Here is a 26,143-nt window from a genome sequence, read left to right on the forward strand (position 1 = left end):
AGACACAAGAGAGAAGCCCATAGGCCACAGAGTGTCCCTAGGAGCAACTGCAAATGCTGGCTCCCTTCAACCAGGTATGAACTTGCAATTTCCTGTGTGCCACTACCCTCCTCCAGCAGCTATTCCTTCATTTCAGGGGCACACAGTGAACAAATCCTCTCCTGGCCACACTGGTACCTTACAGATGCTATACATCAACTGTACCAGCCTCCCCACATGCAGGGAAAGGAGAGGGGCAGAAGCAAAGAGTTCCCCTTTTAAAGTACTTGGGGAACTCAAATTATATAGTAATGCAAAATACTTCTCTATCATCCCACAACACTTTCTTTTATACTGGTGAGTGCTATTTTATTTGTTCCAGCTTTGCCACAGATGCACAAATTCTGTGCAATGATAAAGAGTGTCTACTCTCTATAGTGGCTTTAAAAAAATCAGAAAAGCAAGTAAAATCCATTTCTTAAGCAAACATTCCATTAAAAAAAATCACTATATATTTATAGAAAATGAAGATTTAATTTTAAAAAGTTAGTAACTAGATTCCAGAGGTTTGAGTCATCCACAATAATAATTAGGGGGTTTGTTCCATACAAAATGCTTTATTTAACCTTCATGCCTCCATTCAGATAATTGTACAAATGCATACATTTAAAGGTTTAAACTCTATTTCAATTCACAGCTCAATTCATAGGAAAGTTGAATACAGAAAAGCAATGCACCAACAAAATATGTCTGAGACACCATTTAAAACGATAACACTTGTTCATTTAAATCTTTGAGAATAGAGTGGAATTATCATCCTCTGACAGAATTTCATTAGGGGCCTCCCTTTACATTATCATAGGGCAAAAATCACTTTTTTACAGTAAGAGGAAAAAAAGCTCTGAGTATATTTACAATACATACACTATACATAAATACAAGAACAACACTTACATAATATTAATAAACTTATAACATAGGCATTGCCAAAACACTACATAGTATATAAATGCAGAGGAAACTATTGGGAAATTAGACCTTCAGAAATTTACTTTATGTTTTGAAGAAAAGTAATTTTTGCATTTAATAGCTTTTGAAAAGAAGGCAAAAGAAAGTCTAAAAAACTAATATGTTTGCCTGCTAGCACTGGTATTTTTATTCCTTTTAAATGTAGGAGCTCTATTGACACTACTATCTCTATGGGGTTACTGTTAATGGCCCTCCCTTTCGCATCTGATCTAGGAAAAAGACTGAGGTGCTGTGCATACTAATTCCACTGCTGTGAAGCTTCAGTCCCAAATGAATTGCTTGGTAAACTACGGGATGTTTTTGTATTTTTACACAGGAGGATCAAATGGTACACTCATTGGTACATACAACAGTAATGATCTAATTAGAAGGAACAATTTGGGGCCAAATACAATCCCATTCTTGGGTTTTCATTCAAGTAACACCATGGGGGAATTTGCTTCATCCATAAGTAACTTGGCCAAGAATTGTATTTTTCAGTATTTTTTTTTTTTTTCCTGAACACAGCTGAAAGAACTGATTTAATGGTAATTTTGACCCCACATGTTGATAGCAGTGTCCAAATCTCTTTTCCTTGATGTGTATGAATGCATGTGCCTGTGTGTGGGTTGAAGGTCTTAAGGCTGATGGTGCATGAAACTTAAGTAATTCATTACGATCTCTGTGTATATTCTACAAATGTGCAAATGGGAAATACAACTTTGTAAGGACAGACAGAAGGTCAACAGAGCATAATGTGTAGGTGTTCAGTGAAGAACTTACATTACTAAGGAAGCCATGTACAGGACAATCAGGGAAGAAATAAACCATGTGGGTTTTTTTAAGATGGAAATGTAGCAGTGAAAAAGTCTGAAACCAGAAATGACAACAATAACTCTGAATCACGAAAAGTATTAGTTCAGCCATGAAGACTTGGCTCAAGTTCTCCTTCCAAAGCTCTTTTATACCCTGAAAGGCAGGGAGAGGGAAAAAAGTGGTATCTGAACCTGTTTGTGTATTTCATGGTTCATGCTTATGACAATCTATCAAAACCATCGCCTGTGGTCCCAAATCAGACACTGAATTACTGTTTTTTAAATGCTGAGGTCACAGCACAGAGCAAGGTTTAGCGAGTCAGTGTGTGAACCACCTCTTTTTATGGAACTGACAGCACCTTGGCTCACTGAAACTTCTGACTCTGAATTGGGAAAGATGCTGCAGTTCATTCATATTGACAATAGGATCTCAAGTAATTTTTTAAATTATTTTTGTGATAGCTAAAGTTGACATACCTAGTTTTGCTTCTCTTGAGGACTGAAAAGCTCTGTACTGAATAATGTAAAAGTTACCACAAGGGTAATTATTTCCTAAATCCAAGTCAGTGAGCATGAGCTCCTACAGAATAAAGCTGGCAAAGAAAAAAAAAAAAAAATAAATAAACCCAAATAAAGCAAAAACCCTGAAGAGTAAACCCAAAACAAAATAAGACTAAAAAACCCAACAACAAAAAAAGAACCCTTACTCAGAGTTTGCTTTTCAGAATGAAGGGGAAAAACCTGTCTTATTTTGGGACAGTGAAAACAAGGTGCCCTTTCCTATTGAAGAACTAACACATGGATGGCTGGAATCAGCCAAACCTTCCAACATGGCAGCTTTCTAAGGGTGCCCCCTCGTAGTGTTGTTGCTCCAGAACAAAGAACTGAACACTGCTCTCCAAGAAGGGCTCAGGTACAGGGTAAGAAACCAGACTCCTTTGTCCTTCTGGTAACACGTTCCCTGGTGCTCTCCTGAAACCCCCAGCATGAGTTGTATTGTTTTATGTGCTTAATATCTGGAGATAAACTCTGGACAACAGAGTAAGTATATGCATGTTCTGATGGGATTATTTCTGCCAGTGGGTAACAATTAAACTTGTTACTGAATGAGCAACCTTGCCAAATAGATACTTGTGGACTAGTATCTAATTGCTACATGTGTGTCCATGGTCACTTTTTTTTTTTTGGGGGGAGGAGGGAGGGGGGACAGGGTCCAGGGGGATGTTTTTGCACCTGCACTTTCATCTGTGTGAGTTTCAGTAAGACTCCAGCAGCAAACCACTGATGGCAGGAGAAGTCTAGACAAAATGCAGGATTTTTCATTTTTTTTTGCCTGGATAAATGACAGGTACGAATTCAGATAATGGAAAGCAATCTTCCTTGGCAAAGGCATCAGGACAACCAGTTACATTTTGATTTCCAATAAATTAATTTTTAAAAATAGAAGAAGCATGAGGGCTGGCATTACACTGCTATTTTAAGAATCCATTAGCAGTAGTTAATATTTACAAAAAAACTGAGAAAAAGTAAGAGTGCAAGAGTCACAGCTGGCCATTTTCTGGTAAGATCAATTAGTCTACTGATGCAAATGTTTAGGCCACTCAATTTAAAAATCTTCATACTTCATTTTAGGATTATTGACTTGTTTGCTATTCAAATAGTGTCTAGACTGACAGTCCCCAATTTTTCACTCATTTGTCCCCAAAAGAAAGAGAAGTGATATATTTCATCCACTCATGAAATCAACCAAGATGATATTAAATACTATTAGCATTACATGATGAAGAAAAAGGAGACATAAGGTGAACTCCTGTGTTTCCAGAGTTAAATGCAGATGATTTTTCAAGAGAATCCCTGTTCTATCATCTTCCCTAAAGAAAGCTCCATTGGGCTTATTGCTGGTTTTGGATTACTTCACTAAAGAATACCCTGGACACATGGTCATAGCCAACATAAATTGGGAAGAAATCCCCTAAAACACTGCTTTGACAACGACCTCCAATCACACCTACTGAGAATCGGTATAGCTACGAGTCATTTGTAAACTAAGATTTATTTTCTTCTTACAAATATATGACAGATGCTATCTTGAGAAAATAACTAAAATCTCTAACACAGTATCTCAACATGTGAACATACAAATGGCACTTTGTGTTTGTTTCTGTGCTGCATTATTGTTCTCCAAGTAAAATTTCATTTTCATCTTATTGTTAACAGAATCCCATTAAGTTATTGCTGTGTAAAAGTATAGGAACATCCCATCAGTTCTAATTACAGGCACTTTCAGTTTCTGTTTCACCTTTAAAATACATTTCAGGCTATCTCACTGAAGTGTATGCGTATTTTAAATGTCAGAACTGTCCTGCTACAATGGATATTCTTAACATGTTACTGCACCTAGAAGACTAAACTCCCCCGCAATAAGCAAAAAAGCAGCTGCCTATTTCAGCTCTGCAACCTTTAATCAGGATCCACTGTAGTTGGGGAAACACAAGGAGAAATAAAATCATATGAGTGTTTGCCATTCCTGTACCTGCAGTTCATTTTAAAATGCCAGAAGGAAAAAAGAAATCACAAAATGCCAAACCTTTCATATGGTTTTCATTTTGTTTAAGTGTTTTTTTCCTTTATTCAGTCAAAGACATTGAGCACTGACCTATTTGACACAGGACTCAGTATAACTTTGCTATATCACACAACATCTGCAAAACAGCAAAGAAGCGGCCACTCCATTTTGCAGAGAAAACATGCTCTGATGAAACAGAACACTTTATCCCTGTGTTTTGTGTTTAAGCTTTGCAAAGCATTATCCTAACAGCCTTCCCGATGAAAACTGAAGGTAAGAATTGTTTAAAAATCTATTTCATTTACGCTATTTAAGACCCCTTGTAAAATGTGAGTTTTAAAATACTTATCCATTATCACATATATTACAGAATATTTGAACTGTTACAAGTATAGTAAAATATCTTCAAGCTACTTTGATTTCTAAAGATGCAGTATCCTTACAGTCACATTTTTATGCCAAAACTTGACTTACTGTGGACAATTTAAGCCTTTTCAATCATGACTTCATAAGCATACATTATGCAGCAACTGCTATGTTATAGCAAAAATGAAAATTCAACAATTTCTTCGTGCAGTTCTCCAATCACGTATCACAGGCAAAGGCAAAACACAATAATATGAGCTGGTTTCTTAAGGTAGTATTTTCTATAACAGTGTTTACTTAAAATTCTTCCTTTTCTCTTTTTTCCCTCTAAATTTAAATTCTAAATAAACTTGTTTATTACCTGCACGTGGGTAGAGACACTTCGAAGTGCTGGGGTTCATATGCATGAGTGAAAGGATGAGCATGTGGGAGTAGCATGGCTTTACGGAATGATCTTAAAACGTGACTGCTATGGAAGTTGCAGTTTCATGCAATGACCTTTCCAAAACCAAATTCAAACTAAAAAATAAGTGGGATATTATTAGTCACACTTACTCTGATTTTGAGGCACCCACCCTCAAAAAAAGAGAAAGAGATTTTTTTTTTTACATTAAACAGCATTTATTATCAGAAGATAAATTTATAAATGGCAACTAGAATACATTTTCAATGTGGCTAATGGAAAACGAGACTTATGATCACTGTTATTCTCATTATTAAAGGGGAAAAAGGCTGTCCATTTATTTATCCATGCTCTGCACTGCAAGTTTACCCAAACATCAACATCACTGATGTAAGTTTGAACACTGTTAATTTTGTTATACATTACTCCAGCAAATAATCATACATACAAGTCAGTCTAAATCTATTTAATTAATTATGTAAGCATGACAGAGAATAAGGAATACTGCATCTTCATCCCCAAGTAAAAACTGTTGTTGCAATGAGCCAATTTTACAGTGCTGAATATAAGGGGTGCTCAAAAATGACACAATTAAAAATTTTAAAAGTTCTGTATCAAAGCTGTTTGCTCATTACATTTTCCTAAAATGCTGGCTCCTGAGGTTTCTTGACAAATTCATTTAGAACTTTTGAAAAATATATGAAATCTGACACTTCATGGCACAATTACCCTCGCAAGCTGTAACATGCAATGTCACGGCATGGTGGACTGAAATATCTGTCTTTCTGAAGGAATGGGGCATTGTATATTTGTGTATCCCAACTGCTCAATTAAGATGGACCTACTGGATCATGTAAGGATGAGATCTAGTATTTCTGCATGCTACACGTGTTGTAGGCCTTTGCTTACAACAGCCATGAAACGTCACGGACCTGTGGTGGGGTACCAGGATTTTTGAGGAAACTACCCTGGAGCAATTGCCCATGGTCGTTGCATTAGCACAGAAATCTGGCAGGTCTGAACCACAGGCAATAAGCGCAAAGACACACTGAGGATCTGGGGGGGGCATCATCTCCACATTCAAACACCCCTATCCCAACACTTAACTTCTCTTAAAATACCTCTGAAGGGGACAAAAAACAGAGAACAACCCCATGGAGTAACTGGGATCAAACCCAGCAGGTGCTGGTGTGAATGAACCATACTGTGTACTTGAAAGCCAGTGGTGGAGTACTGCTGGTTGTGGAAGTTGTCTACAGGTAACAGCAGCATGAGAAGCCCTTGCACATGTGCTGGAAAGGTTGAGGATGTACTTCCTGCCTATGAAATAACAAAATGTAGCACATACTCCTTTACTTTTTGGCTTCATTCTCCTACCATGCCACACTGTGCCTGTGCCCCTTGGCGTTGGTGCTGCTTTAACCCTCTATCACTTAGGGGTTCTTTGAATAAAGCCAGACCCTCTTTCTGCTGCAGTATTTCCAATGCATACGGTAACAGGCAACCAGCTGAAAAACCAGGGATTCACACAGAGCAACCTCGGCTTTGGGAGATGAGCCTCTCCGGAGTCTGTCATACCTATCCTCCTCCACAGGGCATTTCTAAGCTGAATGCTAGAATTTAGGGCCTCTCCATTTCTCTTGTAGTTTCTCTGTCGTCACTGACTACAGGGGAAGCCTAAAGAGGAACTCTGACCTCTTTCAGTTGTACCCTGCCTTTGAGAGCAACATCACATCTTCCTGTATGCTAACAAAATGTCCAGTAAGAGTTTCTGCTCAAGCAAACTTAATTTTCTATGAGAGGGGAAAAAAAAAATCACAGATCCCAAAAGGAATTCTCTATGCCAGTGGTTCTTCAACTGAATTACTACTATTCAAATAATTAGTTGGTAAAATATTCTTGGGCAGGAAAAAAAAATTATCAATGGAGTTCTAGCTGACCTGACTTCTTTCCCCAAAAGCCAACAACGAAGGGGATGATACTGAAGTACACAAAAAACAGACCTCAGACATAATCCATGAAGCACCTCACACACGATACTTTTGACAAACAGTTTTTAAGATCAACAGTAGTGATGCTGCTGGCAATGACACAGTTCTGCTGCCCTCCAATGCCTCATGGCCTACCCAGAAACCCTGCTCTGTCCTTGATTTGGAGATGGATTCAAGAATGTTGTCAAATTTGGTGGAAGTAGATCACCGACATGGTCAATGGGAATTGAGAGAGGCATTTTTTCCTCAACAGCTGTGAATAATTTGTGTTTAGTTTCTCTGCTGACCACTCAGCAGTGGAAAGCCTGAGCTTTAACAGAAGTAAATTCTTTCAGAAAGCTAATAAACTATCCATATTGGGGAATATTTAAGGAGATTTAAAGACCATCAAACTCTGGAGTCTTGTGAATGCTATTATAAAGTATTATCCCAGTCATATTAATCCTCAATTAACTGTAATTGCTTTTGTATCTGTATGGGTACTCTGTGTTGTTTTTTCTTAAAGACTAGCTTGATTTCAGAATCCCTCCAACATTACTACATTTACTTCAGGAATCTGGTATGAACTGAGATGGTAAAACATTTAAAAAGTAACAAATGGCATCACTAATTTAATCTGTGCAATTCTAGAACAAAATATTCATAATTAAATGCATTGCAAAAGACCTTTATGTTTACATCTTTCATCTCTAAGCTGTGAAAATCTCAACACTTAGAAAATATTGCCAAGCCTCCCCTTTGTCAAATTTAGCTGAATAGGCAGATCCTTGTGAGGAAAGAAAACAGAAAAAACACTGTTCTGTTTGCATGAATAACTGATGACTAGGAGTTTCTCTCCTTCCTACATAATTCAATTAATACAAATTGGTTTGCAATTATAGGGCTGTATGGGAATGATCAAGAATTTCCTTTTATTTAATATGAAAAGGCTTGGATTGAAAATCCCAGCAGAAGCAGCCACTGGTACCCATAGAGAGGGCCATTTATATCATACTAGACAGCTGGCAAAAACTTGTTATTCCCTAACTCCCAGGGAGAAATCTAATGTCTTGCAGAGCACCACTGCAGAAGTATTTCTGTTCTACTTACAGTTCACCCACTACTTTCTCAACAATCAACTCTTTCCTTTATCTTTCCTGCTTTCCAGACACAAGTATTATGTTGAAGGAAATAAAAGTACTTAATTGTGGCACCTAGCAGGTCAGTGAAACCAGCAAAAAGATTAATTTAAATGCTTAAATCCTACATGCTGTTTCTGCATACCCCCCACTTCTGCTGGTGTGGAGTAAATTATTGTCTCAAGAGCCATTTTATTCGTTATTGCTTTTTCTCTGCAAGAGATGCAGCCATTTCTTCTCTGTTTTGTTTTGATGATACATTCAATTCCATTTCATGAATGGCTATACCACTAACCTTGGTACCAGCAAGTACAAGATATGACTATTTCCTTGGGTTCAAATAATGGTTGTGGGGAAGAGGATTACCTGCATGAAAGAAAACAGCACATTGAGAATAGGGCAGTAGTTTTCAGGTGGGGTCTTTCTATACAAATCAGAAAATGAATCTAAATAAGTCCATGGTAAGATACAGATACTCAATATGGTATTTCAGCAGAGATGCTGCTGCTCTTTGCTTATTTTACAGACTTCAACAACAACAACAATGAAAGAAAAGAAGGAAAAAAAAAGATAAAAGAAAAAGGTTAAATGGCTGGTGTCCTCTAGGGCACAAGGACAAATTGTGGTACAATATTAAAATGCCACCATCATTATTGCAGAAGTCTGATCAAGCAACCCTCCAGCTCCGGCAGCAGGACCTCTCCAGCAGAACCTTCTTGCCTACTCACACGCAGCTTGTCTGTAGCACAGCTCCGGTGCAGTGCTGACACCGGCCAGATGGTATTGAAAACAAGGGGAAAAGATGGCATAATACAGATCTAGTGGTCTTGCTCTCATCATCATCATCATCGTCATCATCATCATCAGTTCGTGGTTTCTATCCTCCAGTCAGCAGTGATTTTTAAGGAACAAAATGTCTGGCAGCTGAGAAAACATACAAGCTATAAACATTTTTTGTCAAAGGATGCAGCATGTAAAATAATGCCCATTCCTGTAGCATCTCGGCTGCTATTTCCCAGGTGATTGTGATGACACTTTCAGGGGGTAGCCATGCTGAGGGGCAGACAGGGTTAACTTCAGATGGCGAGGAGAAGAGTGGCACTTCTTTTCCTGCTTTTTGAAATTCCTGTTATTACTTTTTGTTACAGACATCAGGGAAAGCCCTGCCTGTTAACACTGTAGAGGGGGATTCAGCCCTGCTGAATTCACTGTGGGTAGTTAAGAGACCCAGCTCTTAAACTCGGCAGGAACAGGTAGCGTTTCTCAAACCAGCATGTGCCTGCGGCGGTGGAGCGCCAAGTGATCCGAGCGGGAGAAGCTGCGGTCACAGTCTGCACACTTGAATGGCTTCACTCCCGTGTGCTTGCGGTAATGCCTCGTCAGTTCATCGGATCGAGCAAACTTCCAGGTGCAGCCTTCCCAGGTACATTTGTAGGGTTTTTCTCCTGGGAGAAACAAAAGAAAGAGGGGAAGGGGAAAAACAGGTTGTGACTTTCCCCTTGTTGCTATTAATCCCCACAATCCCCTCTGCACGCTTCCCATGAACATGCACTGCCTGGGGGTTGCTTTAGGCCAAATTACATGATTATGAGGTACTGGATCTGCTGAATATAAGGAAAAGAGCCTTGAGATTTATCATTCTTGTAGCATTCACATGACTAAGAAAATCAACAGGATTAAGGCAATAATATAGATCCTACCTTGCAGGGTTGATGTGAGGATTAACATCAGGACAGAGGGCTGTGTAATTATTCTCATGATTACCATACAAGTTTGCAACCCTCATCTTGTCAGGCTACACTTTCTCCCCAAACGACCAGATTACCTGATATTTCTGCAATTTACCATGGGCTGACACAGACTTCCCATTATTCTATGATGTTCATGAAGGTTTATGATTATTTGTGTAAACAGCACTCTGAGCCATTTCTTAGTAAGCTAGTAAAAATCAACTACAATTTCCCAATGAAACTTAAAAACTCAATCTGCAAAGCCTCTTCTTTATTTACTGCACTTACCTTCAGGAAAATTCATTTTGCAGAAGATGTTGCTAGAAATGGTGTGCAATTTTAAATGTACTAAGGCATGGGACTTGCACAACACTGTTCATAAGTACCCATTATTTGATTGAGCTCAGACTTAGCTAATGTAGATTTTTAGAAAATCTCACCATCTTGCTTTATATTTAAGGGTAAGAATGATGTTGTATCATGTCCGAGGAGATTAATACAGCCAAACTGGATTTTGTACTTGCATAAAGCAAACCACTTAAAATCTCTTTTTTGCTGTGTTTTTAGGCTATACCTCTTCGTGACTTCTATCACTCATCTTCAGTGCCTATAGAAATGCTCTTGGCAGTTACCTTGATCCCAGAGTTCAGCATAAACCAAAACTGAGGAAAGGAAACTGTGTGAGGTCTGTATTTATCTTCCTTTCGTGCGTCTAAAATTTTACTTCCCCTTCTGAAACCAGCTAATCACAACCTGGACAACAAAATAGCATCTCTGCAACAACTGTTTCCTTTGCTAGGCACAATCATTCTTCAGTTATTCATTATCTCATATGAATCATGAGCAGCTTGCAAGAAATTATTTGAATTACATGAACCAGTGATGCAACACTTGCTTTTTTGTAAGCAGAACCTCCCTCCTTGCATCTCTTCAAAAGTCAATAAATGCTTTGCGGAGAGCCCTTGGTTTCAAAAGAAAATTCTCAAGTAAGAGTATCATCACAAAGTTCAAACAGCCCTGAAAAATCCAGCTGAAATGGCCTCTGTAAGGAAACTGAGTGCTGTACAGACATCAGCATGACATGTCAGCGAGGTTGTCAGCAACATTTGAGCTCCTTGGGTTGGTACCTTCTGTGCACCATCTGGGCTGTGCTGCAGTTTTGATGTCAGATGGGGGTGGGAAACAGTTGCTGTGAGGAGAACCCAGTGATCAGAGCTCTGACCACAACCTGTAGGTGCACCAGCAGCCACTCAGCCTAGATAATTTTGTACTCCCCAACCCAAACACAAAGCACCAAATAGTGCTCATTGCCAGTGGGTGGCCACAGTGTTGGGCATCTCAAATCCAGCAGCTGCTGTGAGCTGGACAGGCAGGCACAAGCTACACGGCAGATGGTGGGATGCACACTCTTGCCAATGACACAGTGCTACAAAATGTGCTCAAATTCGTCACCAAACTGTCTTACATAGATATTCTTGCCACAAACAGTTGGTGCAGAGCACTGCACAAATATAGCAGTACCCCCATCCAACTTGGCAGGTTGATTCCAACGCTCTTGTCACACCACATCAACATTTTCCAAGTGCAGCGCTTGTCCTGGCCATGCCTCAACACACTTTTAAACTCCTGTTCACCAGATACGACCTCAGTTGGCTTATTTGACCACAGACACTTTCAAACAGATGCTTCTTAGGCTCTGCACTCTTACTTTAAAGCATCTGAAACTTTAAACATCTTCAGGGATGGACACTCAGCTACTTCACTGGACAAGCAGGGTGAGGAATTTTTTCCTAACATCCAGTCTAAACCTATCTCGGTGTAACTGGAGGCCATTTCCTTTTGTCCTATTGCTTATTATCTGCGAGAAGAGACTGATCCCCTCCTTGCAACAACCTCCTTTCAGATATTTGTAGAAAGCAAAAAGGCTCCACCTGACCCTCTCTTTCTCCAGGCTGAGGAACCTCCCTTCTCTCAGCCATTCCTTGTAAGACTTGTGCCCACACCCTTCACCAGCTCCTCTACCCTTCTCTGGACACAATCTAGCAGCTCAATGTCCTTCTTTTAGTGAGAAGGACAAAATTCAACACAGGATTCAGGGTGTGGCCTCACCAGTGCCAAGTGCAGGGGCACAGTCATTGTCCTGGTCCTGCTGGCCGCACTCTCTTTGACACAGGCCAGAGGCCACTGGCCTCGGCACCTGGGCACTGCTGGCTCATGTTCAGCAGCTGTTGACCAGCTCCCCCAGGTCCTTTTCTGCTGGGCAGCTTTCTCTCTTCCCCCATCCTGTAGCACTGCATGGGGTTGTTGTGACCCAAGGGCAGGATCCAGCACTTGGCCTGGGTGAACCTCACACAACTAGACCTGGGCCATGAATCCAGCCTGTCCAGATCCCTCTGCAGAACTTTCCCACCCTCCAGCAGATCAACACTCCCCAACTTGGTCATCTGCAAACTTACTAAGGGTGCACTCAATCCCCTTATCTAGATCACTAATAATGATATTAAAGATATCCATGAAATCCTTCCCCTTGGTACACAGAATTCTAGATCTTCCTTCCCTCAGCAGAAAACAGAACCCAATGAAGAAAGGGATGGTTTGTGTGAGAAATAACAAAAAACATTTTTTTTAGTTCATCCATTAAAACAGTACAATTTCAGGTAAGAAATGAAAGTCAGCTGATGGAAGGATGTGAGTACAGATCACTGAGCTGGAGTTCCCAAGTATTGCTTCCAGTGTCCCTCCTCAGTGAGCCCTGCCTACCCAGCCCTCACAGAGCTATGTGAAAGAGACAGGACTGACCACATTCCTTGCAAGGTATTTACTCCACTGAAGGAGAATCACTCTTACAAGCTCAACCTAAGAGGACCTCTCTTTATTTTCAATTAAATTTATATATGTAGTGTAAGAAAGGAAAAAAAAAAAATCCAGACAAAGCAGCGTTAAAGTGAAGTCATTCCCTCACATGCATCTTAAAAAGGCCACTGTGAAGACAACTGTGAAAGATATGATTGTTCATTAAGGTTAATCAACACTTCACACAAGTCTTATTTTTAAGGAAAGAATAGTACTTCTACTTTTCTCTTAAGCAACTACATTATCTGTGCATGCTCGAGTGCTAGGGAAAAAAAAAATCCTTCATATACTAACTCTTAACCTTTTGTTTGGTGCCATCCCAGACATGAAGACTGAGTTTGTCAAAACCAGAAGACCCAGGAGTTCAAATGACAGAGAAAGGACCAGCAGGAGCAGAATTGCTACAAGCTGAGAAGTTAGTGTCAGCTACCCCACACCAGCTTTGCTGGATGAGAGCTTGAGCACTCATGCCTGAAATCCTCAGTGCAACCAACAGAGAGGAGCTGGGCCTCAGCAGGGCACCCAGAGAGCAGTCTGTAAGGAGGTGGACAAAACTGAAAGAACTTAACTACAGTGCATCTATCTATCTATCTATCTATCTATCTATCTATCTATCTATCTATCTATCTACATTTCCAGACTGGATTGCAGTGGAGTTGAAGTCAAACACTCAACCATTCTGACTCAGACACTTCTGTCTCTGTGAGAACACTTGAGTTTAAGTGTTTAAGAAACTCTTAGGCTTAAAATACGGGCACATTTTGACTTCTCATGCACCCAGACACTCAAATTCTCGTTCAGCTTTAAGGAGCAAATACAGACTGTGTGAGTTTTGCCTGGGATGGTGGAAACACAGGAATGAAGAAGTCAAAACAGTAGACAGTTTTGGGAAATTGGAAGCAAGAAGAGCTGCAGAAAGAGACTAAAAACATGTGGCAATTAGGAGGAGGAGAAAACAGGAAGAAGATAAAATCCTGTTGGTTCAATATTCTGAATCTGTGAAGATTTAAACAACCTATCAATTTAAAAAGAGATGCCTGAAGCTGTGAATATATGCTGGCGCTCTACTTTTGCATATGCCTTTGAGAGCTCTATTGTTTTTTCCTGAAACTGGACAAATATATCCCAAAATACAAAGAAATTCCAATACTATTCTGCAGCTTTGTTCTGCAATACATGGATAGTGAACAGTACACCACAACAGCCATTTACATAGATCAATCAGTACCCTGAAGTTCTCTGTAGAAAATGAGTATTTTCTATTATTTGGGGGAATTAATTATGAAGTTTTGAAGGGATGAGTCAATGCTTCAAATGGGAATAGTAATTTTTCAATTTTCTATTAACACAACATCTATTTCTAAGAGCCCTCCAAAACCATGCCTTTTGTAGTCCAGATGTGACAAACCAAATTAGGTTAATTACTTTTACCATATTAATTTTCCTAACCTACCATAACTCCTCTCACTTAGACACTTAAGAACATGGTTACAACTGCAACTCATTAAATCTTCCAAAATTCCTCAAACATTCAATTAATAATGCTGAATAATGACCACTGTTCAGCCATTTCCGAATTTTCCACCCTTCACAGAGCCCAATATCTGTCTTCCCATATCTTTATTCATGTACCCTGACATCTGGAAGACCATTCACCCAGGGGAAATAAATCTCTCAAACTTTTACTTTATAACCTGATGACACTCACATATTCCTTATTAAAAAAAAAACCTCTGTGTAGGTATCAGCCCAAGATATGTCATGTAAGAGATGAAGGGACCAGGGTCTGTTCTGTGCTGTGAAGAATTTCCCATGCAGGATGTTCCTCAGCAGTTACCCTCTGCCTATCAACTAGCTGGTATCTGTATTTGATGCCAGACCAAATGTTTCAATGACAGACACCACAAAACCACCATGTAAATAGTTATGAGTTATTCTGCCAGCAGGGAAACTGTTCTGGAGCTCCAGGAAACAGAGCTGGGCTTATATTCATTCCTTAGGCAAGGAACCTTATTTACTCCAACTGCAGATGCCCCATGTATGCCCTGAACACTTGCAGTTCCTTTCATTTGTTCATTATTTAGTTTCATTTATCCAGCAGTTTAGCAGGCTCTTGGCAACCATGAGGTAACACTGTCTACTTCCAGGACAGAAAATAACCCAGTGCTCAAGCTGTAAACAGTTCTCTTCCTCTGGCATCAACTTCTCTCTCTTTCTGGTATTACAGATAACTGCCATGTCCCTTCTTATTTATGTTCTCTTCAGACATCCATATCTATCCATTTTTTCTGCACATGGAATTGTCACCATGATTCTTGAGTTACTACGTCACTTCTCTGCAGCTCCTTCCTGCAGTGGACTGCAGCATTTTGAAATGTTGCTAACACTTTTATTCCAAATAAGAGACAATGAGGAAATAAACACATAGGACTGTTCAGGAGTAAACGTTTAGCAATCAGGTTTTTTCTATGTTTAAGCTTTCATCACCCTGTGAAAGACAAAGTTAGAATGGACACAGAAACAAAACCTGATGTATAGATTTGGGCAGTAATTCCTGACAGGGAGGATGGGGGCACGGAGAAGATGACACTGCTTACACCATTCATAAACAATGGGTTTCAGTGAAATTTCCACAGTTTAATAGGTGGAACATGCCCAGTTCTGATATTTACATCTTTATGCCCCAAGATTGTACTGTCATTATTTTGGACAAGTATTTGTTACATAAAACTGGAGTGAGGTCGTAAGGATTTAGTCTGAAACAAATTGGAAGAAAATAAATAAGACAGCAAGCATGCCTCTGCCTATGTCTGATATGCTATGTTTTCCAGTCAAAGTGAACAGGTCTGCAGTTTTGCAGGATTGAGGACATCTCCTGGTTATTCCTGGTTTGGTTTCTGCTACAAGACATTATGCAATATATGCAGTGTGTAGTATTTATGTCAGCTGTTTTCAGCTCCCATGTAAACATCAGAATTGTTCTGAAGCATATGGGACAGTCCTACTGCACCCATACTGACAGGACTCTAGGAGAAGAAATCATACATTGAAAACCAACAATTATGGCAAATTAGATTTTGCATTTCTACAAAAATAAGAAATTTCAGGCAGAAAAGAATCTTTTAACAGCAAAAACACTATCTGATAATGAACATCCCCAGGCACTCCCAGAGGAAGAGGGGAGCTTAGCTTTCAGACATGAGGAAAAGGGAAAAATGACAATTCTTACATTTTATGTGATATTTTTATTAGTATAATTTTTTAATGAAAAAATAGAGCACTTATCAAGCACTTTACAATTTTGCAGTGCCTTATAAAGCTTTTTTGAAAATGTAATCCCTCATAAAAGTCTCTCTTCACAGTAGTACTGTGTAACAAATATCAAGTCCTTTCTGCCGGTAGGAAAACCAAACCAGAGAGCATCAGCCTTCCCAAAATTGCTGAGAGTGAACAGCAAGGCTATGACTTACATACTAGGAACACCTTACTTTCTGTAATGAAAGTTCTAGATCTTAGCTTAAACCCTTTAAAATTTTGAACTATTTTCCACCATTTTCATGCAAAAATCTAATTCAGTTATTTACTTAATGCAGTTACTAGTTCCCTCTCTCTCTCTCTTTTGGTGAACATAGGCAATTTGACATTCATGTTTCAGTATTGTCAAAATATGCAAATAAAATATCTTTCCGGGAAGAGATTAGCTTTGTATAAGTTGAGCAAGTCTGGCAAAACAATTTCTACGAGCAGAACAGGAACATACTGTGCTGCCTGGGACACGTCTTGAAGTTCAGGTTTTTATTTCTTGTTCTCGGTCTGACTTAGCCAAAGCACAGGGACATGGTTTCTTCATGTGGAAACCAGGAACAAAACAATTTCTTCAGTTCAAATATACAGTGACAACCTCCACTCTAGAAGAAGAGACAGAACTTCATTTCACTTTGGCAGCCCTTGAACTCATTATTTACAAACTCCACTTGTGATAATTCAGGTGGGAGTCCTGACATCAAAACACACAAACACGTTTTCATTTCACTGCACTGATGAGCTTTGGTCCTGTTTGCCATCCTGGCCCTTCTTCTCATTCCCTCTGCAAGACCAGTACTAGGCTGGCAACCCGACTCCTTTCCTTCTACTACTGTTGTCTCATATGCCACTCTAGGTATACAGCTGCCACAGGCTGACACTATTTAAATACAAATCTCGGTAAAAAAGGCTTTGAGACTAGAATCAAAAAATTCAATTTGCTGTAATTTATGAAGGCAAGCCCATCATATCAGTCTCTGGTCTGCTCTGTAACCACATGTGCAGAAAAGAAAGGAAGAGAGGGAATCCAAGTAATCCACAGCAATCCACATTTTCTCTTTTTGGGGCTTTTGCAGAGACTTTGCCCCAGAACGGGCCCTATCAAGTACTATGTGACACATGAATGAATTAATGTTCAGGGACAAGATTAGTTCCCTACATTGCCAAGGGTGCTGCTGATGCAGTATGATAAATTTTAACTCCTGTAAAAATAGAAAAAGTAAAACATTTGGGAATGTAAAAGGCCTCTTTCCTGTCCACCTGAATCCAGGAGCCAGAGCAAATCCCAATAGTTTATGAAAAATATCTTTTTATGATCCTTCCTGAAATTTGTTTCCTGTATGACATGTGTGTATATGTAAGTTTTTAAGTATATTTTAAGTGTATATACAAATACACAACATATATATAAAATAAATATATCTGTAGTGGAAGATGACATGAAGTTTTCCTCTTCACGACAGCCATAGCAAATATATGGGACTACTGAATTTCCAGTGCTGTGGGAAAAGACTGAGCTTTTCCTTCTTATAGCAGCCTACACTCACTAAAGTATTTGAGAAAGGTGATGCAACAGATCCATACTTCCATCAGCAGCCAAGTGTATGGAGGGTGCCAGCAGACCTGCACATTTACTCTCCTTAACTGGGGTGCTGTAGACTTGGGCTTTAGTCCGACCTTCCCTAAATAAAACAGCCTTTCTTCACTTGGTCTACAACTGCGAGAGAGACACCAAACAAGTCCCACTTCCCTATCCATCTGCCTTCAGTTCAGGTACTGTCACTCCTTCTGGCATTGTTCCACGATCAAAAGAAATACTTGTTTCTTTTCAGTGTGAAACTTCCTTTTGTTTTTCTTCCTTTTTTGTTTCCTTTTAGTTTTCAGTGTGAAACTTAGACCTTCCTTTTGTTTTTTGAAGAAGAACCCCAAACCAACAACGAAAACTTGCCAAAGAAATAATATATTTAAAAAAAAACACAAAAAAAAACCAAACAAAAAAACAGCAACAGAAAAACAAGTAAAAGGCTCCAAGGAGTGACCTTTGTCTCGCACAGTTTTGCACAACTGATTATTTGATGTTTGCACTGTGGTAGACATCAGGCTCAAGCAAGCAGAGGATGCGCACTGGTCTGCTGAGCTGTGTACAGAAACAGAGCATTAAAAAACCCACCTTCCATTTAAGTGAGTTGGAAATGGAATTAAACTTTCCAAAAGAAGACATACCAATTTTTATCACAATAAAAAGCAGATTAAATATATATAGTACTAAAGAAAAATATTAAGTGACAAAAATATGCATGACAAGCGCCAAGAGGAAAGCTCATTAATGTGACCAAAATGCCAATATTTCATATACTACGTGGAAATAAACACTGAAGTTCAGAAAATAACTCTTCATCCTACACAAGTTTCATCAGATCTTTTTACTTCCCCATGAAACAAGTTATTGTAGAATTTACCCATGTTTATAACTGCTTATTTGCAAAAAAGTGAAGAGTGAAAACACTAATTTTCAAGATCTAGCTCGTTTGCTTTTATGCACGAAAATAAACAACGCAGGAAAGAAGAAAACCTGAATAAAACATTTTTAAAAGGCTTTTATGATGCTTACATGCAGTTTTGAGCATGCTAGACTCTCAAAGACTGTTTCCAATCGAAGGTTGCCCTGACAAGAAAAGGATGGGCACAACCAACTTCAGACACACTTCCCAAAAGGCATGGCGTATCACCAGCAACAAATTGCTGTTCCCTCTGCTGGGGACTGAGTTGGCTGCAAGAGTTGGAAACACTGGATTATGTTTTTATTCCTCCAGGTCTGGGTGCAACATCTGGGAAAGTGTTTTGGAAGCAGTGGGAGTAAAGACGTCTTTCTTGCCTTCATGGCACTTCACAGGGCTACACATGGTAGACCACAATCACGCCAGAGACCTTAGATGAACTGCAGCTCTTTGGAGGTAGAGAATTAAGTACTAAATGGTTGGCTTAGAGAAAATCTTACTCTGCATAATGAAATTATCATTATTCCCTCGTGCCACACACAGACAAAACACATATGCACCCCATATTTACAAAGTCAAGGGGCACTGTTGAAAATATTTTTCATAACCTTGAGACTGAAAGTAATCACAGACGCAATTAGACTTGCTTTCCCATCAAAGTGCCTTGGAATAACCACACGGGCACTCTTCCATATCGGCACAGCATCAGACCTACAATGCAGAGGAATGACTCCCTGTGTGTAAGGTGAATTCAGAGCTTGCAAAATGTGCCAGAAATGAAATAATTTAACTTTCCACAGAGCAGCTATTGGAAGAGAACTGGATGTACAAGCTCCTTCTGGTATGGACACCTGCCTGTAACTAGCTGCACTCAAGACAACTATCTCAATACATCCAGAGGTTCCCACTTCTACATCATCTTTCTAGGTTGTGGTGGCTTTGGTGAGCCTGCCCTTTCACCCTTGGTACATACAGCACCAGCACACATCTGCTTTTAAATATATTTCTGTCCTGAAATGTGAAGCCTGCCACATCAGGGAGTGGGAGTAGGCTGAGGTTTCATTTATTAAATAATCTATTTATCTTCTAATGAGACACTGCATGAAGAAAGAGCAGAAAGGCTAGAAAGGAAAACTTCCATGAAATATACTCGTTTTCACACTGGAAAGCTCCACTGTTTATTGAAACTGGCAATAATTTAAAACACTAAAATAAAGTATTTCTTAGAAAATAAAAGCATCACCCAACACAAATAGAACCTCCTATTTTACTTAAAGCAAATTAATTTTTAAATTTGTTTTGTTTATTTAAATTCCCAGTTTTTGAAACAGCATATGAACTTGCTGTTGGGACATTTTTTCCCAACAGATTTTTACAGTGCAGGAAGAGCTCAGGGACAAGGAGAGCATAAGACATGAGAAAGAAGAGCTGGACTTTTGAAGTGTGAGTCTGGCAGTTAGGTGAAAAGGAGGTGTTAGAGACCAAAAACCTACACAGTTCAAGAAAAATCGAGACAGATTATTTAGAAGATGTTTCTTCTTCCCAATATTTGTCTAAAGCAGGGATTACACATCTGTAAATATCTCTCTGGAACTTATAGTTAGCAAAAGGCACTAAACAGACCTTAAAGAAAACAACAGGTAATGAATGGAGTTTTAAAACCTACAGAACAAAAATAGTTTTTTTGGTGCCTCTGACTTTTTAAGTCCACTCAGAAAGCGCTCAAAGGAAAATGTGAACAAAGACTAATGACAGGGGCCCTTTCATATTAAAATAATATATGGAGCAACAGTGAGTGAGAGGAATGCAATGTTTGAAAAAGCACAGACTAAATAAAACACCCATGTACTCACTAGTTCTCTCTCTTCTAGGGTGGTGTCTCAACCCAGCTACAAAGGAACATCTTGGGGAGGGAATGCTGTCATTTTCTCAGGTACAAATCAATACTTCTGAGATGTTTACTGTCTCCACGTAGAACTGCTGAAGACCCCTTGACACTGACAAATAGACTTCATTACATCTGTGGCAAAGGTATTTGCTCTCATCTCTCAGGAATGATATAGGCGTTGATCAAGGACAAAGCACCAAACACTAAAAAATTCACTTGGCCTGGGGGCTATATTTAGCCTGGCTCTGCAAGGGCCTGACAGAGCAGCCCCCTACTGCAGCAGCAGCACTGAGAAGGGTGATTCAGACCCAGTGCCCACTGGGGCTCATGGACGAAGAGCATCAGCTGGTGCAGCCCAGTATCTGAGTCCCACAAAAGTGCTCTGGTCACAGACCTTGGCCTCCTCCACACCTACAAGGCAGGAGCAAAGCCATGCCTGTGGATATACAGCGCCTATACCCATAGACTAAATTTATTCTCACTTCATGCCACCTGGAAAATCCCAGACTTTTGCAGCTGTTGACCCCAGAAAGCTGCACTTTCACGTTCTTCTAGAAATTTTTAACTAACAACTGAAATAAGATCACACAGAAATACAGAATGCTGATTACTACTACAGGAAATGAAAATCCTATGGAGGTGAGAGACAGGGAACAAATCTCTTTTGTTTCAGACACTGTAAAATTATGTCCCACATAACCTAAAAGCAGGCATCTTCTTTCTTTGTTGACTTCTTCAGGGTGATTCACACAACATTTTAAACTTCTTAGGCTTCTCCATGTGGTATGGGGGTAGCCATGGTGAACTAGACCTGGATCTAACGATGAGCAACTTCAGATATTCAGATGTTCATACAATGGAAAGAACCAGTATTACTCAGTATGTAGGACTCAGCTGTCCCATTGGAAGTGTCAACGGCAACTTTAGTACCACCTAAAAGGACTGAAATAGCCACTGCAGACCATAAAATAGCATTCTGACTTGTTTCCCTCTCCATCTTCAAAGTAAAAGCAGAAAAGTGAAGAAGGTGAGTCCAGGGTTGCACAGGCACACACCCCTTGGAAACAGCAGTAACACTCTCCCCATTCCTGGGGCCAGCACCTGTGCCAAGTGCAACACAGATGAACATAAACCGGGAACGCAACCCACGGCTGCTGGTTTTCCCACTTTTAAAGATTATTCCTTTTGTGGAGTTACACGTTAGTAATTTTCTTTAAGTTCACTGAAGCAGAAACTAACTCAATCCAAGTCCAGTGAACCCATTTCTCATAGTTTCTCCTTGCAGAAAGAGTTGATAAACCTGAGCTGTGAGATTGTCTGCCAGCCCTGAAGGCTCTCCATCACACCTGATACCTCCTGATAGCTTTATCTGATGATCTGGCAAAACAACAAGAAGAAGCTGATACTAGAAAGAGCAATTTAATACCAGTGCATGTGATTTATGCAATGCTCTATCTATCAAAGGTTTCACTTGCAGTTTTACCAGTCAGAGAGACAATACGTAATTCAAGTCCGCCCCCCAGTGGACTCCATGCCCACACCACCACACGAAGCTTTAAAGGTGGCAAATACTGAGGGGCTAGATGACAGCATACTTTAAAAACCTAGGAGTTACTCCAAGAAAATTAAATTCAACTGGTACCATCTATAATAGTCAGTTTCCGTTCTTCATTAGGATGAAAAGAAGTATACCTCCCAACTAAAAATCTGTCCATCCTGTCATAATACCACATTGTTTTTCCTCCTGTGTTTAGACCACTGTGAATGTTACAATGGCTATGCACAGAAAATCATCTAGGTTGGAAAAGACTTTTAAGATCACTGAGTAAATGAAAAAAAAAAGTTCTCAAACATATACTGCTTAGGTAAACAATTGTCAGCAAAATCAGTATGCCTAAAAAAAATAAGGTACAGATTATGCAATGCCGAGTTTCTGTGATCTTTTCTCAGAAAGTTTCCTACTGAAACTTGCTCACTCTTGCATGCATAGCTGTCATACTTCATTTATACTTATCCAGAACTGCACTAATTACTGTGGGTCATATGTGAATAATTAACTTATTTTGCCTGAAGCAAAAGTAAAGGCCAAGATAAAAACTGCAAGATGAGATTAGTACATGGAATACACTCATGGCCAATGCTACATGTACGTCTGAATACACCAACTTCTTATCAAGACCCCTGAAGTGTCCCATAAAACACACTTACTTTTAACAGCTTGACACAGTTTTCTCACTGGATCCCCTGGCTGAATTCAGCACTGACCATTTTTCTAGACTACATTTCTTTCATGCCTACTGCAATGTCAGTATAAAGCAGTTATCAGTTGACTATTTAATGAAGGCTTTTGATTCAATGTTGTTTTTCTTTTTCCCTGAAGTAATAAACCAATGTCCAGCATGACTACAAAACTGTTCAGGCAGTTGATTTTTGGTGTGGGAATTCATTTCAGCCAACTCACAGCCTGGCAGGCATCTGGGTTTCCTCTGTACTCAGAGTGAAAGAGAAGCACCTCTGCAAGCCAATCCCTGGGTATACCTGAAGAGGGAATAACATGCCCCAGAGGTGCCAATCCCTCTTCTCTGACTACCCAGAGATGCCAGACAGATAGCACAGCCTTGACACCCAGCTGCCAGGGAACCACGGCTGGAGATATGGATCCTATGATTACAGCAGGTAGACAAATTAGTTTTGTGCTGGTGGAGAGCTGTATGTGCTTAAATTGCGATTTACCTACATCCTCTTAAGCCTTCAGTGTCTACTTCAGAGCACCCTAAGTGCACAGGCCTGAGATTCAGTGGTGTTGACTATCTAACACTGATTTGGGTGCATTACCTGCAGGCACTGGTCTGCCCCATGAGATCACTGAAGAATTACAGATGTCCAACAAATATAATTCTCAGTGTTTCAAAATGTCACAGCAGAAAAGAGCTTCTTCTGTTTCTGGGCCGACTTGGGTGTGACGTTTCTGAGGTTGTCCACATCTAGTTTGGTAACTCACACAATGATTGCTTATACTCCTGGGCTGGTCGCCAGTCTGGCAGCATAGAGAAGAGTGACTTCCCTGTGGTCTAAGCAGATAAATGCTATTTTTGTTTCAAACCAAATACTCTCTGGCTCTTCTCTGCAGCGCTCTCTGTCTTTGAAGCCGTTACAGCCACGTAATGCTCAAAGGGCGATACAGGCAAGAAAAGAAACAACACAGAACAACACAGTCAGGGAGACGGAAAGAGACAGAGTAGGGTTAGACTGGGATAAAAGAGGTAAAATAAGAGTGACAGAAAAAGGTGACAGGGTAAGGGTATCTAAAAGATATTAGAAGAGTAGGGATGAAAGACCACATTTAAAATGGGAAAGAAGAGGGAAGAAGAAACCAGGAAAATTAGTCTGAAAGGAAATGTAATGAAATTTCCAGATCACCAGAACATTTCTGCTGTTTGAGGAAGGGACTCTAACACCTTATAGAAATCATTTTAGTAGCAGATATTAGGATGGAGCCGTGTTCAGAAGTCCTCTCAACGAAAGTCCTACAGCCAAAAGTCATATTGGAAAGAGTGATGGAAATGCAGCCTCAATTGAAATGGAGAAGTGTTCACTTAATTTTCTAAAATAATATCACATACTCTAAAGAGTACATCAGACCACAGAAAGTGCCAGCAGATTCTCAGCAAAGAACAACACTGTCCTACATGCTGGATAAACATCATCTTTCCTCCAAGGAGTTACAAGACTGCTGAAGTCCATTAAGAGCAGAGAGATCAATAAATTTAATTTAAGCAAATCAGCATCCACAGTACGGAACAGCACTGAGGCTCAGAGTGTTCTGTCCACTGCCTTTCTAGCCATCCAATCAATCGTCTTATAGACTTGCTCTTGACAACTTCAAATTGCTGCTTCTGAGTTTATCCACAATAAAATTACAACTATTACACATCACTGCTTCAGCTACCCTTAAATGCCAGTCATACAGACTAGTAACAGGCCATAAAGTTAATAAGGACACCAGGTATTGACTGAGTGTTAATATGGTCACCCCTGAATGGGACCCAGCTCCTCTAGGCACCCCTCCTGCATCTCTGCTGTAGGGATCTAGTGTGACCGATTCTCATACAGTGATGATTTCCCTCTCCAGTATGGGGCAGGTGCCTCTGAAAGCCTCCAGAAAGACATACTGAGGACTTTAGTTTACCCTTGAACTGAAGGATTTCAGGAGCTCCTGGCATCCAAAGGTTACATCTCTAAAAGCAAGTAGTTTTAAAAGAAATAGGTCTGTACAGTGGAAAAAACACAGCTGAAGATTCATGACCACACTGTATGCTCTCAAGGGTTTTCTCTGGACTAGCTCTGGTTGGTCCCAAGCAATGACCACCCTTTGTTTGTTGAAGCACAGCAAGTATGTCCCTAGAGGCCACTTTTCTGTTGAGTTTCATCTGAGAAGAGTCTGGCTGGTGCTGACACATCAGCACCAGAGAAGAGTCTTGTGCTGCCAAGAGGGAATGACAGGGAAGCTCCATTCAAAAGCACACTCCTGAACTGCACAAGGATGCCAGTGCACTCACAGACATCTCTGTTGCTCAGGTACAGGCCTTTGTCTCTTAGTGGTATGATGACAAGTTCATTATGCCCCAAACTGGACAGAAAGACACCTGCTTCCATTAACCACAGTGCACAGTGCCAGCAAATCTCACCTGTGTGCGTTCTCCGGTGAGCCTTCAGGTGGGAGCTTTTTGTGTACACTTTGTTGCATCCCTCAAAGTCACACCGATGGATGCGCCGCTTCCTGGAGTCTGGAGACTCAGACCTCCTCTGACGCCTTGTGCTCTCAATACTGAATGGTGAAATTGAACTGAAAAACAGAATGGAAGCAAAAAAATGAAGCAAGAACATGGTGTATATCCCAGGACCCAAAAAATCAGCTGTAACAGACGTGACTGTGCTAGAAGTCACATAAACAGGGAATGAATTACTTTAATTTCTACACTTTGACACAATTAATGCTTGAACTAGAGCATATTTTGCAGTATGAAATAACTGAAGGTTTGATTTAGAAGTGCTTATTGTCCAAAAGACCCACCATGATCCTTGAAATACTGCTCCAATAATGAAGCAGCCTGACTTTATCTGAGCTCTATTTCTATCTGACATGTGTCCAGGTACAAACTGAACTGAACTGTTTTCTAAACAAGTTTATATAAAGCCTCCATAACTTCTCTGTGGTAAGTTTAAATAGATAAAAACCCTGAAACCTTTTATGAAAATGTGTTTCCAGTATCCAGATCTGAGCCATGGATCCTCGCAATAGACCAAACACCTGTTGTTTGCTTGAATACAGACTGCTAACAGATCCAGATCACCCTGCAGTAGCAATTTTTCCATTTTCTCATTTCACAATTCTCAATCTATCACATGCAAGCCAACAAAATTTATTTTCTTTCAGACCATTGATTAATGAAGTTTATTAGAGCAAGGCCAGAGAACAATCCCCACAGAAACACATAAATGCTTATCAAAGATACTCCATGTACAGCAATGTCCTATGGCCTATCAGTTACCCAAATTTTAAGCAATTAAAATACAGCACTGAAGTAATGTTGCATCAGTTTCTAAGTACAGTGTGTGCTGGAC

General features: G+C 39.9%; 1 protein-coding gene across 4 annotated transcripts in view; it reads right to left on the bottom strand.

Moving 5' to 3' along the window:
- Window positions 1-576: 576 nt before the first annotated feature.
- KLF12 (KLF transcription factor 12) overlaps window positions 577-26,143 on the bottom strand; it is a 232,740-nt gene continuing 207,173 nt past the window's right edge. For all 4 annotated transcript variants that reach the window (XM_066313389.1, XM_066313390.1, XM_066313391.1 and 1 more), the window contains 2 exons: window positions 25,207-25,364; window positions 577-9,691 (listed from right to left, as the gene is read on the bottom strand). In XM_066313389.1, the coding sequence (XP_066169486.1) occupies window positions 9,510-9,691; window positions 25,207-25,364 (340 nt within the window). In that variant the 3' untranslated portion in view covers window positions 577-9,509. The remainder of the gene's footprint in view (window positions 9,692-25,206; window positions 25,365-26,143) is intronic.

The sequence above is a fragment of the Sylvia atricapilla genome, chromosome 2 (genome assembly GCF_009819655.1).
Source record: "Sylvia atricapilla isolate bSylAtr1 chromosome 2, bSylAtr1.pri, whole genome shotgun sequence".
In the NCBI taxonomy this organism is placed as follows: domain Eukaryota; kingdom Metazoa; phylum Chordata; class Aves; order Passeriformes; family Sylviidae; genus Sylvia; species Sylvia atricapilla.